General features: G+C 44.4%; 1 protein-coding gene across 3 annotated transcripts in view; it reads left to right on the top strand.

Moving 5' to 3' along the window:
• PIEZO1 (piezo type mechanosensitive ion channel component 1 (Er blood group)) overlaps positions 1–17,416 on the top strand; it is a 167,996-nt gene that overhangs the window by 105,307 nt on the left and 45,273 nt on the right. For all 3 annotated transcript variants that reach the window (XM_069738930.1, XM_069738931.1, XM_069738932.1), the window contains exons 11-14: positions 904–1,004; positions 9,172–9,432; positions 10,012–10,123; positions 10,211–10,389. In XM_069738930.1, coding sequence (XP_069595031.1) covers positions 904–1,004; positions 9,172–9,432; positions 10,012–10,123; positions 10,211–10,389 — 653 coding nt within the window. The remainder of the gene's footprint in view (positions 1–903; positions 1,005–9,171; positions 9,433–10,011; positions 10,124–10,210; positions 10,390–17,416) is intronic.

Genomic DNA, 17,416 nt, shown 5'->3' with positions numbered 1-17,416 from the left:
CTTTATTCCGCTGAAGATCTGTGGTTAGTTCTCCAAGATGTTTGGATGTAGGCTTGTTGAGAGACAGCTTTTTTTTTTTTCAATCCAGCAAAGCATTTCGAGTCTAGCTGACTCTTAATCTTTGATATGATTATCTGAAAACCAGACTTCTCCAAACAGTAGATAAGTTGTGTCCCACTGGTTGCTGCCAGTTCTGAACTGATGGCACTGCTGGACAGCTTCAGATTTCAAATGGAAGTAATCATGATGTGTGTTTCATCTTGTACACGAAGTTTCCATGGCAAACTACTGTGTTTACGATACTCAACTTTGCCAATTTCTTGGTGCTCCTTCAAAAGACCTTGAACAACACATCTTGAAATCGCAGTCAGCTTTAAAAATCTTTGCCTGGGAGACACCTTGCTGATGCAGTATAACTACCTTGTATGTTGTTGCTGTACTCAGTCCTGCAATCGTCTATAACCTGTGACATAAAACTGTCTTCCACAACCTTTCTCACCTTTTGGAGTAGAGTTTGGCTGTTCCTCACCCAGTTTTGAACCTGTTACACATCTGTTTCCATGACCTTCAACCTACATCCGGAAATGATGATCATTATCACATATTTAGTTGATCATACACCTGACGGCAGTCTCACATTATACCTGACTTTGTGTAAGAATTGATTCTTTGATGCTGTTAAAAAAGCAAAGGGCGGTCACATTAAATATTTATGAGATTTAGATTTCTCTTTTCTTCATTTACTTTTCTAATTGTTAATAGTTTACTTGTATAATTTTGTCATCATCTTTACATTGTATCTTCTATGTCGGCATGTCATATACTTATGAATGAATATAATGATCTATAAGAAAGAGGAAACCAGTTTGATGTATTGTATTTTTTTTTCCCTCTCACTTTAAGCCGATCGTAAACCAGATGCCTCCAAAGAGCAGTCACCGCTTCTTTTTCTGGGGAACGTCATCCTCAACCAGAGCTATATATGTGCGTTGATTGCCATGATGGTAAGTGATGGTTATAGAAGATTCATATAGCTCAGTCACTACTATCAATCATTCTGTAAGTGCGCAAATAATAAAAGCTGTGGGAAAATGACTTTTACTTGTTAGTGGTTAGCTTTAGTTAATACAATTTCAGTCTGCAATCTTCATTCCATCCATCATTCATTTTTAAGACCCCTGATTTGCACATTGATTCAAGTTTCTGATGTTTAGCTTATGGGAGAGTGTCTCTACCAGTAATATAGGCTGAATGTGAGATCAGTGTGTCTCTCCCAGTAATATAGGCTGGATGTGAGGTCTGTGTGTCTCTCCCTGTAATATAGGCTGGATGTGAGGTCTGTGTGTCTCTCCCAGTTATATAGGCTGGATGTGAGATGTGTTTCTCTCCCAGTAATATAGGCTGGATGTGAGGTCTCTGTGTCTCTACCAGTAATATAGGCTGGATGTGAGATGTGTGTCTCTCCCAGTAATATAGGCTGGATGTGAGGTCTGTGTGTCTCTCCCTGTAATATAGGCTGGATGTGAGGTCTCTGTGTCTCTACCAGTAATATAGGCTGGATGTGAGATCTGTGTGTCTCTACCAGTAATATAGGCTGGATGTGAGGTCTGTGTCTCTCCCAGTAATATAGGCTGGATGTGAGGTCTGTGTGTCTCTACCAGTAGTATAGGCTGGATGTGAGGTCTGTGTCTCTCCCAGTAATATAGGCTGGATGTGAGGTCTGTGTGTCTCTACCAGTAGTATAGGCTGGATGTGAGGTCTGTGTCTCTCCCTGTAATATAGGCTGGATGTGAGATCTGTGTGTCTCTCCCAGTAATATAGGCTGGATGTGAGGTCTGTGTATCTCTCCCAGTAATATAGGCTGGATGTGAGCTCTGTGTGTCTCCCAGTAATATAGGCTGGATGTGACGTCTGTGTGTCTCCCAGTAATATAGGCTGGATGTAAAGTCTGTGTGTCTCTCCCAATAATATAGGCTGGATGTGAGGTCTGTGTCTCTCCCAGTAATATAGGCTGGATGTGAGATCTGTGTTTATCCAGGTGCTGCTGTCTCCATTAGCTCCTATATCAGCACAGCTCGTAACCGGTAGCCTGTTTCTCTGCCTTTACTAACACAATAGATAACTTTTGGGAGTGCAAATCCTTACCCTTCTGTCCTGCTAACTCTAATACTGAGAAAAGGGAGTGTAGAGCTGAAAGTCAGGTTTTTTTGCCTTATAGAGTACATGGTCTGTGTACTCTCAATTGCAGTTGAGCCCCATTTACCTGACACATGGACAGGACAGATGCTGTTTCTTGAAGAAAAATATACGTACCCCTTTGTAATCCTGGACAAGCACCCGTCACCGGGTTTTCCCAATGTAAACCTTTAAGCCATACCAGTAATTTTCATAATTGTCTGACGGGTCATAAGCAGAAGTTGTGATCTCTTGGATCGGGGGCTGAGCGCTATGGTGCCTCAGCTTCGATTGGATCTTCTTGGAAAGCGGAGTAAGTGATGTACATAATTCACAGAAAATCTATGAATCTTTACACTTAGTTCTCCGAGGATTACTTGGCAGAGACGAAAAGAAACAGAGGGGTACAGCTGGGCATTCCCGATCCTTCTTATTTAGCAATTGATCGGAGTTCCAACTCCAGGACTCCGTTGATTAAAACTATTGACACATTACCATAACATATCAAAGGTTTTCTCACTTTTTTGACAATTTTGGCTTAAAGGGACACTGTCACCTGAATTTGGAGGGAACAATCTTCAGCCATGGAGGCGGGGTTTTTGGGTGTTTGATTCACCCTTTCCTTACCCGCTGGCTGCATGCTGTCTGCAATATTGGATTGAAGTTCATTCTCTGTCCTCCGTAGTACATGCCTGCACAAGATAATCTTGCATTGCGCAGGCGTGTACTATGGAAGACCGAGAATGAACTTCAATCCAATATTGCAGCCAGCATGCAGCCAGCGGGTAAGGAAAGGGTGAATCAAACACCTAAAAACCCCGCCTCCATGGCTGAAGATTGTTCCCTCCAAATTCAGGTGACCGTGTCCCTTTAATCCTCTACACCCAAAGCTGCTCTACTAATGCTTGAACTAATGGAATTTCTCTTTTATCTCATAACCTCACTTATAATAATTTTTAAAAATATCTTGCCGCTTTTGTAATCCGGGAAAATGCATGAAATTGTTTTGTTTTTATACCTGGAGGCTTTGGTAATTTTAAGACACATGAGAAATTCAGAAGGGATTTATTGGAGCAGGGAAAGAATTGCTGCAAATACCTTTATGGTGTAACTCTTGCTCCATAAACCGCACACATGGGGCTGCGTACAGTTTACGGGCCAGCAGGGCTGCTTCCCCCACTGTAAAAAGGGCTTTTGCCACATGTATACAGCAGACCTATGACATCTCATACAGCTAGTCATGTGACCAAATTGCCCTTCCGGGTACAAAAATATAATTTTCATTTAAAATTTGTTCTCAGGTAATTGAAGGTGTTAATATTATCCAGTATCATGGGGCAAAATTTGGGATGTCGGCACCAGTTTAGCTTCTTTCCCCCATTGGGTACACTTTTTACAATCACTATGTTGCTCATGAGCTTGTTTTATTATTAACTAGCTGAAGAGCCCGGCGTTGCCTGGGCATAGTAAATATCTGTGGTTAGTTATAGCACCTCACTTCTCTTATTTTCCCATCACGCCTCTCATTTTCCCCATCACATCTTTCATTTTCCCCATCACATCTTTCATTTTCCCCCTCACATCTCTCATTTTCTCCCTCACACCTCTCATTCCCCCTAACACTTGTCATTTCGACCTCACATCTGTCATTTTCCGATCACTCCACTATTTTCCCTCAGCCCTCTCATTTTGCACTCACACCTTTTCATTTTCACCTCACACCTCTCATTTTCACCTCAGTATATACATGTTTGTCATCTCCCTTATATATAGTATACACCTGTATGTCATCTCCTGTATATAGTATATACCTGTATGTCATCTCCCCTGTATATAGTATATACCTGCTGTGTGTTGTCTCCCCTGTATATAGTATATACCTTCTGTGTGTTGTCTCCCCTGTATATAGTATATACCTGTATGTCATCTCCTCCTGTATATAGTATATACCTGTAGGTCATCTGCTCCTGTATATAGTATATACCTGTGTCATCTCCTCTTGTATATAGTATATACCTGTATGTCATCTCCTCCTGTATATAGTATGTACCTGTATGTCATCTCCTCCTCTATATAGTATATACCTGTGTGTTATCTCTCCTGTATATAGTATATACCTGTGTTTTATCTCCACTGTACATAGTATATATCTGTATGTCATCTCCTCCTGTATTAGACCTCGTTCACACGTTATTTCCTCAGTATTTTTACATCAGTATTTGTAAGCTAAATTGGCAGCCTGATAAATCCCCAGCCAACAGGAAGCCCTCCCCCTGGCAGTATATATTAGCTCACACATACACATAATAGACAGGTCATGTGACTGACAGCTGCCGTATTTCCTATATGGTACATTTGTTGCTCTTGTAGTTTGTCTGCTTATTAATCAGATTTTTATTTTTGAAGGATAATACCAGACTTGTGTGTGTTTTAGGGCGAGTTTCGTTTGTCAAGTTGTGTGTGTTGAGTTGCGTGTGGCGACATGCGTGTAGCAACTTTTTGTGTGTCGAGTTGCATGTGACAGGTTAGTGTAGCAAGTTGTGTGCAGCAAGTTTTGTGCATAGCGAGTTTTGCGCATGGCGAGTTTTATGTGTTGTGCCTTTTGAGTATGTGCAAGTTTTGTTTGAGGCAACTTTTGCATGTGTTGCAACTTTTGTGCATGTGGCAATTTTTCCGCGGGTGCAAGTTTTGCGTGAGCCTAGTTTTGCATGTGGCGAGTTTTGCGCGTGGCGAGTTTTGAGCGGCGACTTTTGTGTTTCGACTTTTATGTGGCGAGGTTGGTGTATGTGTGGTGAAATGTGTGCTGAGGGTGGTATATGTGTTCAAGCATGTGGTAGTGTGTGGCGCATTTTGTGTGTGTGTTCTAATCCCTGTGTGTGGTGAGTATCCCATGTCGGGGCCCCACCTTAGCAACTGTACGGTATATACTCTTTGGCACCATCGCTCTCATTCTTTAAGTTCTTTAAGTCCCCCTTGTTCACATCTGGCAGCTGTCAATTTGCCTCCAACACTTTTCCTTTCACTTTTTCCCCATTATGTAGATAGGGGCAAAATTATTTGGTGAATTGGAAAGCGCGGGGTTAAAATTTCACCTCACAACATAGCCTATGACGCTCTCGGGGTCCAGACGTGTGACTGTGCAAAATTTTGTGGCTGTAGCTACGACGGTTCAGATGCCAATCCCGGACATACACACACACATACACACACACATTCAGCTTTATATATTAGATGTCCCCTTCTCATACACATTTGCATACATCAGTCCCCTTAAAGGGTACATGTCGGCATGTTTTTACATATGGAAGTAGTGGTATAGCTGCATAGGTGTGCATCTCCTATTAAAAATGATACCTTTTTAGTAGAGATCCGATGTGCCAGTCATGAGAAACTCGGCCTAGAAGTTTTATGCAGATCAGGCTGGAAGTGCTCTGGGGGTGTGGATGAAGCTGTCTAGGAGGGGCACTCCTTTACACCAATTTGCATAAAGCTTTTATATTAGATTTCTGAAGACTGGCACATCGGATTTCTACAAGTAAGATATCATTTTTATTGGCTGCCAAGCGCCTATACAGCCATACCATTACTTCATGTAAAAAAAAAAATAACATAAATAATGTAAACTTTAAAATGGAGTAAAAAAAAATCTACATAGTCTTAAGTACATAAGAGAATGTGGTGCTGGATTAGAGTTTTTTTTTTTCGGAAAAGACAAGGAGCGGCTTTACGACTTTAGTGTCTCAGAAGCATTTCACTTCTAGGTATTTCTTATAGAGTGATGCCAAATTTCACAGGCAGTAGCCATGGGGTGCCAGGGCTGCGAAGAAAGAGCAGAAGAGCTCTTGACATGGCGTGGTAATGGAAATTATAGTGTAATGTTGGGAGAGGAATATTCTTTGGCTTCCTGGAGCTGGCACCTGGCACAGCGGCTGATGCTTTGTTGATACCTGCTTCTGGGCAAACAAGCGTTGCCATGTAAAGTTCATTATATTCTGCCCCGTGAGGCATCTTCATCTCTCTTCTCTGAGCTATTCCACAATTTGGTGAAGGAACTTTTTTTCTGCTGATTTATGTACATTTCATTAATTAGGTTTTAAATCTTTTTTTCTGCAAAAAGTCCTTACCATGACGGAGCTGCTGTATCATGTATCATGGTTTTTAATAGAATGCTACAAGGGCCCATACATTTCCAGGAGGATTATCGGAGGAACGGTATGAAGCGGAATTCTAAGTCCGATCAGAACATCCAACTTGTCCCCTCTACCCCATTAGGTAGTAATGTCCCCAATCTTTGGCTCCTTCCTGGGCCCATCCTAATATATATATATATATATATATATATATATGTCCCCTGCATCCTGGTATATATGTCTCCTCCATCCTGGTATATATGTCCCCTCCATCCAGGTATATATGTCCCCTCCATCCAGGTATATATGTCCCCTCCATCCTGGTATATATGTCTCCTCCATCCTGGTATATATGTCCCCTCCATCCTGGTATATATGTCCCCTCCATCCTGGTATATATGTCCCCTCCATCCAGGTATATATGTCCCCTCCTTCCTGGTATATATGTCCCCTCTATCCTGGTATATATGTCCCCTCCATCCAGGTATATATGTCCCCTCCTTCCTGGTATATATGTCCCCTCTATCCTGGTATATATGTCCCCTCCATCCTGGTATATATGTCCCCTCCATCCTGGTATATATGTCTCCTCCATCCTGGTATATATGTCTCCTCCATCCTGGTATATATGTCCCCCCACATCCTGGTATATATGTCCCCTCCATCCTGGTATATATGTCCCCTCCATCCTGGTATATATGTCTCCTCCATCCTGGTATATATGTCTCCTCCATCCTGGTATATATGTCCCCTCCATCCTGGTATATATGTCCCCTCCATCCTGGTATATATGTCCCCCCACATCCTGGTATATATGTCCCCTCCATCCTGGTATATATGTCCCCTCCATCCTGGTATATATGTCTCCTCCATCCTGGTATATATGTCCCCTCCATCCTGGTATATATGTCCCCTCCATCCTGGTATATATGTCCCCTCCATCCTGGTATATATGTCCCCTCCATCCTGGTATATATGTCCCCCCACATCCTGGTATATATGTCCTCCATCCTGGTATATATGTCCCCTCCATCCTGGTATATATGTCTCCTCCTTCCTGGTATATATGTCCCCCCACATCCTGGTATATATGTCCCCTCCATCCTGGTATATGTCTCCTCCATCCTGGTATATATGTCTCCTCCATCCTGGTATATATGTCCCCTCCATCCTGGTATATATGTCCCCTCCATCCTGGTATATATGTCCCCTCCATCCTGGTATATATGTCCCCCTCCATCCTGGTATATATGTCCCCCTCCATCCTGGTATATATGTCCCCCTCCATCCTGGTATATATGTCTCCTCCATCCTGGTATATATGTCCCCTCCATCCTGGTATATATGTCCCCTCCATCCTGGTATATATGTCTCCTCTATCCTGGTATATATGTCTCCTCCATCCTGGTGTATATGTCTCCTCCCTCCTGGTATATATGTCCCCTCCATCCTGGTATATATGTCTCCTCCATCCTGGTATATATGTCCCCTCCATCCTGGTATATATGTCTCCTCCATCCTGGTATACCCCCCGGTGGGTCCCTGCACCACAATACACTCCATAATGTTGCATCCTAGGAGAGTGTGCAGTTTTGGGCTTGACGATGCTGTTTGTCCAAACTGTCAATCAAGCAGCCGCCCCGCCCCCTGGAGGCAGAGAGGCAGAGGAGCGGTGCGCTCCTGCAGAACAACCCTTAAAATATGAAAATCGTGAGTCTATGAACTTTTTGCTTACGTGAGAAAACAATTATTTGGGCTGTATGATCTCTGGTAGAGTTTTCCTCCCGGCATCAGTCCTAAAAATAATTTTATTTTACTTTGACCCCATAGATCGTATTTTCTATGTCCCGTCATCTTCTCCTCACTCTCACCACATTTCATGTATTAATAACTTTTATAAGACAAGTCCCATCCATATAAAATGGAATCCAAACCCTCTGATGTTTATCGTAAAGTTTTTACGTGTTCTGTGGATTCTCGGCACCGTATATATATATATATATATATATATATATATATATATATATATATATATATATATATATATATATATATAATTTTTTTTTTTTTTTTTTTTATCAGACCACTTAATTTTTTTTATTTTTTTTTAGGATGGTAAATTAACCTTTAACATGCTATAAATACATTTTGTTTCTGTGGACACCAGTCACCGGAGGGAAGATTTAAAGGCACGACGTTAAATAATGTGCCACACAATAGCAGCTGGCAGATGTGACGCTGGCATTTATTTATTTTTAATAAAATTTGGCAGCAGCCCCAGAAAATTAGTGTCAGCGGAGGACTTTGCACTTGTAGAATTGCCTCTGAGAAACCCCCTGTATAAACTTCAAAGAGGGGTGAAAACCAAACAATCTGCTGACCAATGGGAAGCAGCCGTTGGTGTGACATCACTCGGCGCCTTGGAATGTTGGTGGTGTAGGCGGCGGAGTGTGCGCGGCCCCGACTGCTCTGCACAAGGGCTGCTCTGTCACATCGGCAATGACTGGTGTCTTTTTGGAAAGGTCTGCAGTGTAACTGCTCCCCCCGGCGTTAGAACCTCGTGAACCGGTCGCCTTCAGTTCTCCATTGCTTTGTACTTCCAGCTGACTAATATATTATTTATTTCACATTTTTAATGTTTGTTCCAAATATTAATTGTTTATTCCCATTGTGCCTAATTACAAGCAGACTGATGGCGTGCATATTTTCTGTATAATATACAATTACATATATACCATATATGACTTGGCTTTCTGGAGTGTGACCAGCTTCTTCTCTAGTGCCCTCTCAGTCAGTACATGTAAAGTAGCTATGTACGGTAATTTTATTCTTTTTTTATTTTGTGATTTCTTTGTAACCCCTCCAGGTATGGAGCATCACTTATCACAGCTGGCTGACGTTCGTTCTGCTGCTTTGGGCCTGTCTCATCTGGATGGTGCGCAGCCGGCGGCAGTTTGCCATGTTGTGTTCTCCCTTCATCCTCCTCTACGCGTTGACTCTCTGCAGTTTGCAGTACGTCTGGAGCATGGACCTAGAAAAGGAGCTACCCAAGCAGCTGGGGTTCATGAGACTTTCACAGCTTGGACTTGCTCGGGCTCCTTACCCCTGCCTCAACCTGGGAGCTTTGGTCAGTACCTTTGTTGCAGCGTACAGACTCTTTTATTATCACACGCAGCTTTAACAGAAAAGTATAGCTGGCCAAAACCTTCATGGTTTAACCCCCCCCCCCACCCCATACACTTGCACACTTAACCTGATGGAGCGTTCATGTGTTCTGAATGAGGATAGCATAAACCTTTTCCAGACATCTATTGTGAAAGCAAAGAACTGGGCATGTCGAAAAGCAATATGCCTAATCCTTCTTAAGCTGGACATACACATCAGCCAAATATGAGCTGTCTCTCAATATGAACACTTGGCTCTCCAGTTTTTAACAGAGTGTGGACTGCCAATGGTTTATCAATCCTGAAAACACAAGATCGGGTGTTGAAAATCCCACAGCAGTGAGTTGGGAGACCCCCATAAACATCAGATTCCGTGGCTTTTATCTAATGTGTATGGAGATCTCTACCCCCACATTTGTTGTGAGTGGAGAGCACATATAGATGGTTATCTGACGCCTTAAGAAAAGTGGTAATTGTATGTATAATGAGTGAGCCAGGCAGGTATCACCATTCCATGATGTCCTCCATACTTTTCCCTGCAGCTTCTTTTTACTTTGACTTTCTGGCTCCTACTCCATCAATTTGTCACTGAGCAACTCCTTAAACGAAGGAGGGTGACAGCTGCTCTGGTGGAGGTGACCGTTCCGGAATCCGGTGAGTCGTACGCAGTCCGCTTCCTTCCTTGTATTCCGTCTATCTTTTTTAGCGGAAATTTGGAGCATAATGTCTCTATTCTCACAGGTCAACCCACGGAGAGGAACCTGCTGAAATGTTTTGGGGCGCAGGTGATGAGCTTCTACGCCAAGTACTGGATCTATGTCTGCGGAGGGATGTTCATCATGGTCAGCTTCGCTGGGCGCCTTGTGGTTTATAAAATTGTCTACATGTTCCTCTTCCTTCTCTGCCTGATCATCTTCCAGGTGAGAGCAGAAATGAAGAAACGTGGTCCTGATTATCTGATTTATTGGAGAATTTATTCTCTGGCGCCATCATATCTGCACAAAGTGACTTTGTACATCGGGGCTGGACTGGCCATCTGGCAAATGCCAGTAGGGCCTGTCTGGTCACAGGCTGCCTTGTCTGCTACATTGTTAACAGAATCCGTGTTCTCAAGATACCCATACTGTTAAGAGTTGTGATGGAGCACAAAGTTGCTGACTCCGTCACATACCCCAGCAGGCCACGGGTATCATTAGAAATATTGGTCTTGTAGAAAATCTTCCTTTCCTCCATCCAGGGTAATATCAGTAATACAGTACAGACCAAAAGTTTGGACACACCTTCTCATTTAAAGATTTTTCTGTATTTTCATGACTATGAAAATTGTACATTCACACTGAAGGCATTAAAACTGTGAATTAACACATGTGGAATTATATACTTAACTTCACAGGTGTGCCCTGTCAGATTTAATAAGTGGGATTTCTTGCCTTATTGATGGTGTTGGGACCATCAGTTGTGGTGGATACACAGCTGATAGTCCTACTGAATAGACTGTTAGAATTTGTATTATGGCAAGAAAAAAGCAGCTAAGTAAAGAAAAACGAGTGGCCATCATTACTTGAAGGTCAGTCAGTCCGAAAAATTGGGAAAACTTTGAAAGTGTCCCCAAGTGCAGTTGCAAAAACCATCAAGAGCTACAAAGAAACTGGCTCACATGAGGACCGCCCCAGGAAAGGAAGACCAAGAGTCACCTCTGCTTCTGAGGATAAGTTTATCCGAGTCACCAGCCTCAGAAATCGCAGGTTAACAGCAGCTCAGATTAGAGACCAGGTCAATGCCACACAGAGTTCTAGCAGCAGACACATCTCTACAGCAACTGTTAAGAGGAGACTTTGTGCAGCAGGCCTTCATGGTAAAATAGCTGCTAGGAAACCACTGCTAAGGACAGGCAACAAGCAGGAGAGACTTGTTTGGGCTAAAGAACACAAGGAATGGACATTAGACCAGTGGAAATCTGTGCTTTGGTCGGATGAGTCCAAATTTGAGATCTTTGGTTCCAACCACCGTGTCTTTGTGCGACGCAGAAAAGGTGGACGGATGGACTCTACATGCCTGGTTCCCACCGTGAAGCATGGAGGAGGAGGTGTGATGGTGCTTTGCTGGTGACACTGTTGGGGATTTATTCAAAATTGAAGGCATACTGAACCAGCATGGCTACCACAGCATCTTGCAGCGGCATGCTATTCCATCCGGTTTGCGTTTAGTTGGACCATCATTTAGTTTTCAACAGGACAATGACCCCAAACACACCTCCAGGCTGTGTAAGGGCTATTTGACCAAGAAGGAGAGTGATGGGGTGCTACGCCAGATGACCTGGCCTCCACAGTCACCAGACCTGGACCCAATTAAGATGGTTTGGGGTGAGCTGGACCGAGAGTGAAGGCAAAAGGGCCAACAAGTGCTAAGCATCTCTGGGAACTCCTTCAAGATTGTTGGAAGACCATTCCCGGTGACTACCTCTTGAGGTTCATCAAGAGAATGCAAAGAGTGTACAAAGCAGTCATCAAAGCAAAAGGTGGCTACTTTGAAGAACCTAGAATATAAGACATAATTTCCGTTGTTTCACACTTTTTTGTTAAGTATATAATTCCACATGTGTTAATTCATAGTTTTGATGCCTTCAGTGTGAATGTACAATTTTCATAGTCATGAAAATACAGAAAAATCTTTAAATGAGAAGGTGTGTCCAAACATTTGGTCTGTACTGTATATCCCATCTGGTTCATGGGGATGGGGACAACATGAACCAATAACCCGAGCAATGGAAACCTACAATGCCAACCTGTAGGAATAATGTTTATTATTGCATATATTACAACTACTATGTAATACTGTTTATTGGTGCATAAGTCTCTGTCTCCAACAATAGTGTTATATTGCCAATAACACATTGTCTAAAGAAGAGTACCAGGACGTTCCTGCTCACTGTTCACACTGTGTGTAGCTGGAGCACATTCTGCTTTCACTTTACAAGCTGGCAGACGAGATGCTAAGACCCCGAGCTGTAAGAAATGCCTTTTGTAAGCTGCGTTATCTTTGTTCATGAATAAATCTATCTTCACTGTTGAACAGCTGGACTGTACACAGATTAATCCACTGCCAACATAACCACCCAGCCACCGTGCTGTCCAAGAGCTGTTTACTGGCTAAAGGTACCGTCACACTAAGCGACGCTGCAGCGATACCAACAACAATGACGATTGCTGCAGCGTCGCTGTTTGGTCGCTGGAGAGCTGTCACTCAGACAGCTCTCCAGCGACCAACGATCCCGAAGTCCCCGGGTAACCAGGGCAAACATCGGGTTACTAAGCGCAGGGCCGCGCTTAGTAACCCGATGTTTACCCTGGTTACCATTGTAAATGTAAAAAAACAAACACTACATACTTACATTCCCGATGTCTGGTCATGTCCCCCGCCTTCAGCTTCCCTCACTGACTGAGCGCCGGCCGGAAAGCACAGCGGTGACGTCACCGCTGCACAGCGTGCTTTACGGCCGGCCGGTGCTCAGTCAGTGCGGGAAGCTGACGGCGGGGGACATGACCAGACACCGGGAAGGTAAGTATGTAGTGTTTGTTTTTTTACATTTACACTGGTAACCAGGGTAAATATCGGGTTACTAAGCGCGGCCCTGCGCTTAGTAACCCGATATTTACCCTGGTTACCAGTGAAGACATCGCTGGATTGGTGTCACACACGCCGATTCAGCGATGTCAGCGGGTGATCAGCGACAAAATAAAGTTCTGATCTTTCCCCAGCGAACAACGATCTCCCAGCAGGGGCCTGATCGTTGGTCGCTGTCACACATAACGATTTCTTTAACGATATCGTTGCTACGTCACAAAAAGCAACGATATCGTTAACGATATCGTTATGTGTGACGGTACCTTAAGTCATGAAAATGACTTCCAACACCTATGAGCAGGTTGTGAAAAGAGAAACTAGTTCCCCTTGCAGCCACTCGCTTCAATTTTTAAAGTGTACCTGAGAGGTGGACTCTCAGCGTGCTCTGTCCGAGTTGAACCCATGACTTCCACAACATTACTAACCACTGAGCCACCATGCTGCCCAGGAGATTATTTATAGGTAGGTTATTAATATCACTGACAACAGCAATGGCAAGATTATGAAAGAGAAAGCTAGATGCCCAAGGCATCAAATCAGTTAATTGCTTTTAATTTCTGAAGTGTGCCTGAGAGGTGGAATCTCATTATTGTTGGTCAGACTTGAACCAATCACTCCAGTGCTAACCACTGAGCCACTGTACTAGCTGGCAATAGCCACTGCATTACCCGGCAACTGCCACTGTGCTACACTATAAGCATCACCAAGCCACCATGCATCACTGTAGAAATCAATAACCTCCCACTTTGCTTGACTGTAGACATCCCCGAGCTCGCCATCATGCTTCACTTTAGGCAGGGTGTTCTTTCAGTGTATGCTCCCTCCTCCAAACAGTACATAATGAGACTGACACTTGGGTTATAGTATAATGACACTAACACTTTGGGTACAGGGTAATGACATTGATACCTTGAATAGGGAGTAATGATGCTGACAATTATGGAACAGAATAATTACACACCGATTCTTGGGATATATAATAACTAGCTATTGAACCCGTTCTGTGCCCGGGTGGCGAGCATTTATATTGGTATATGGTCTCCATCCTGGTATGTGTTGCTTCCATCCTGCGCCCTAATCTTGTCATGTGCTGCTACCATCTTGCATCCCCATCCTGTCATGTGCAGCCCCATCCTGTGCCCCCATGCTGTCATGCGCTGCTCCCATCTTGAGCCCCCATTCTGTCATGTACCGCTCCCCTCCTACGCCCCAGTTCTGTCATGTGCTACTCCCATCCTGCGCCCCAATTCTGACATGTGCTGCTCCATTCTGCGCCTCCATTCTGTCATTTGCTGCTCCCATCCTGCGCCCCCATCCTGTCATGTGCTGCTGCCATCCTGCGCCCCCGTTCTGTCATGTGCTGCTGCCATCCTGCACCCCCGTTCTGTCATGTGCTGCTCCCATCCTGCGCCACCGTTCTGTAATTTGCTGCTCCCATCCATATGCCCTATACGCTGCTCCATAAAGGTTGATTGCCCCCATAAGATGCTCCATAGCATATGCCTCATATGCTGCTCCATTATTGTTGATGGCCCCCATAAGAGGCTCCATAGTATATGCCTCATATGCTGCTCCATTATGGTTGATGGCCCCCATAAGGTGCTCCATAGTATTATATGCCCCATATGCTGCTGCGATATATATATATATATATATATATATATATATATATATATATATATATATATATATATATATATATATATATATATATATATATATATATATATATATATATATATATATAAAATAACATACTCGCCTATCGTCGCTGGGGGGCCTGAGCAGGCGGGGACACCGGCGCGATGTGGGGGTCAGATGCTGGAGTCGCCGCTAGCTCAGGCCCCCGACACTTGCTATATTCACCTGTCCCGTTCCAGTGCTGCGTGCCGCTCCGTCTTCCGTGTCCTCTGGCTGTGACTGTTCAGAGGGCGGCGCGCATTAAGCACGTCATCGCGCCCTCTGAACTGAACGTCACAGGCAGAGGACCCGGAAGACGGTGCGGCACGCAGCACTGGAACGGGACAGGTGAATATAGCTTATACTCACCCTCCTGGCGCGTCCCTGCTTCTCCGTTGGAGATCGCGGTGTGCGTTCAGTGCTTACGCATACCGCTATCTCCTGGGAGCGTCACTCTGTGGGGTCTAGACTGTGCCGGCGCTTGCGCAGTCTATAAAGGCTTCGGACAGTGACGCTCCCAGCGTTATATTATAGATGACACTGAAACTTGGGGTTCTCCTAATTCTGGCTGGATGTTCATCTAGTTCTCATCATCCATTAGTGACAATAACCCTGAGTGAAGAATGAAGCTACATTGTATCTCGTTGTTTGTACCTCCTCATAACTGGTTTATGGTGAATCTTCTGATTTTTCTTCTCTGTAGTCTATGATAATCCTGGAGCCGGTCATGCAGATGATGTGATCATCTCCTCTTTGCACAATGATAACAATTATCAACAATCTAAATGTAAACAATTTTTTTTTGAGATGTGATATTTATACGAGGTTGAGATCTATACTGTCCTGGAGTCCAGAAAATTGTCTACTATAACAATATGTAGTATATAACTGCAGCTCACATGTAAAACCTGCACTGGAGAATAAAGATATGGGACCGTCCGGACACAGTGGTGAACCGTCCACTGACCCAGTGCAAGGATAAGGCGGTGTCACGATCCATTTTTGGATTCGTGGCAGTTCTGGTTCCACTTTGATCTAAATGGAGCTTGCTTCCTTTCAGGACCAGTGGGGGTTAATGTCAGCTTCACTTGCTGGAACCCTGCTGCAACTGCAGAGTGGCTAGGTCAGCTGATCTGGGTGGTGACCACTCCCACCATCCTTTAAAGGGAACCTGTCACCCCCAAAATCGAAGGTGAGCTAAGCCCACCAGCATCAGGGGCTTATCTACAGCATTCTGTAATGCTGTAGATAAGCCCCCGATGTATCCTAAAAGATGAGAAAAAAAGGTTACATTCTACTCTCCCAGGGGCGGTCCTGCTGCGGTCCGGTCCGATAGGCGTCGTGGACCGGGGCCTCCCATCTTCTTACGATGACGTCCTCTTCTTGTCTTCACACTCCAGCGCAGGCGTACTTTGTCTGCCCTGTTGAGGGCAGAGCAAAGTACTGTAGTGCGCAGGCACCGGGAAAGGTCAGAGAGGCCCGGCTCCTGCGCACAGCAGTACTTTGCTCTGCCCTCAGCAGAGTAGACAAAGTACGCCTGCGCCGGAGCCGCAGCGTGAGGACGTCATCGTAAGAAGATGGGAGGCCCCGGTCCGGATCGCAACGCCCATCATACCGGGACCTCCCCTGGATGAGTATAATCTAACCTCTTTTTCTCATCTTTTAGGATACATCGGGGTTTATCTACAGCTTAACAGAATGCTGTAGATAAGCCCCTGATGCTGGTGGGCTTAGCTCACCTTTGATTTTGGGGGTGACAGGTTCCCTTTAAATATTCACCTGATGCATCAGCTGACTCTCGGTGATAGAGCATTCTATATTAACCAAGCCTGGAGGAAGGAGCTCTCTGGCTTCTGTGGGGTTTCAGCTGGTTTCATGGTCTGGGAGCTTTTCACCTGCTGTGCAGTGCTTTGCAGCAGAGAAGGCTATTAAGCTAAGTTTGGTGTTTTTGTACTTGTATGTCTTGTGTTTGTCACTGTCCCCTGTGTTCATCTATCTGCAGTGATGAGGCTAGCGGCCTTGCTGGCCATTGCACTAGCCAGGGCAGTGGTGGGTGACAGTGAGGGATGAGGTTCCTGATGGCGGTTGGGGAAGGACCCACTTAGGGCGTTAGGGGAGTGCAGGGTCAGTTTCAGGTTTGAGCAGGAGGTGTCCATCCCTCATTTCCCTACCAGTAGGGCCTTCCTTTACCCATTTCCATCCCAGTGTGTGTGTGTATTTGTGTGTCGTGCCGTCCACTGAGCTACCCCCTGTGGGGTCGCTACATATTGTGACAGGCGGCCGCAGGGCACAGCACTTTGTAAATGGCATCATACATATGTATTTGCAGGACTGGATTGCTTGACATAAATATGGCAAAAATGGTAAACTGGGAAGGAATACCCAATTTAGCATTTAATTATTGTGATATCAAAAGTTCTGTAGCTTTCTCATATAATCTCTACTTCAATCCTATCTATCCATAATGCTTCCATCACCCATCTACATCATCTATCAGTCATCCATTTTCCGGAGCACATTGCGGCTGTAGAGGACCTGACTGTCATCTCTCGGGGCCCGTTTCATCCCTCTTTCTCCCTCATACATTTATACCAGTTTCTCCTTGCTTCTCTTGGCACCGTTGGGCATGAACACGACTAATGG

Source organism: Ranitomeya imitator, chromosome 9 (assembly GCF_032444005.1).
Source record: "Ranitomeya imitator isolate aRanImi1 chromosome 9, aRanImi1.pri, whole genome shotgun sequence".
In the NCBI taxonomy this organism is placed as follows: Eukaryota; Metazoa; Chordata; class Amphibia; order Anura; family Dendrobatidae; genus Ranitomeya; species Ranitomeya imitator.
The sequence above is the reverse complement of the archived record's forward strand: the minus strand, read 5'-3'. Positions and strand labels throughout refer to the sequence as shown.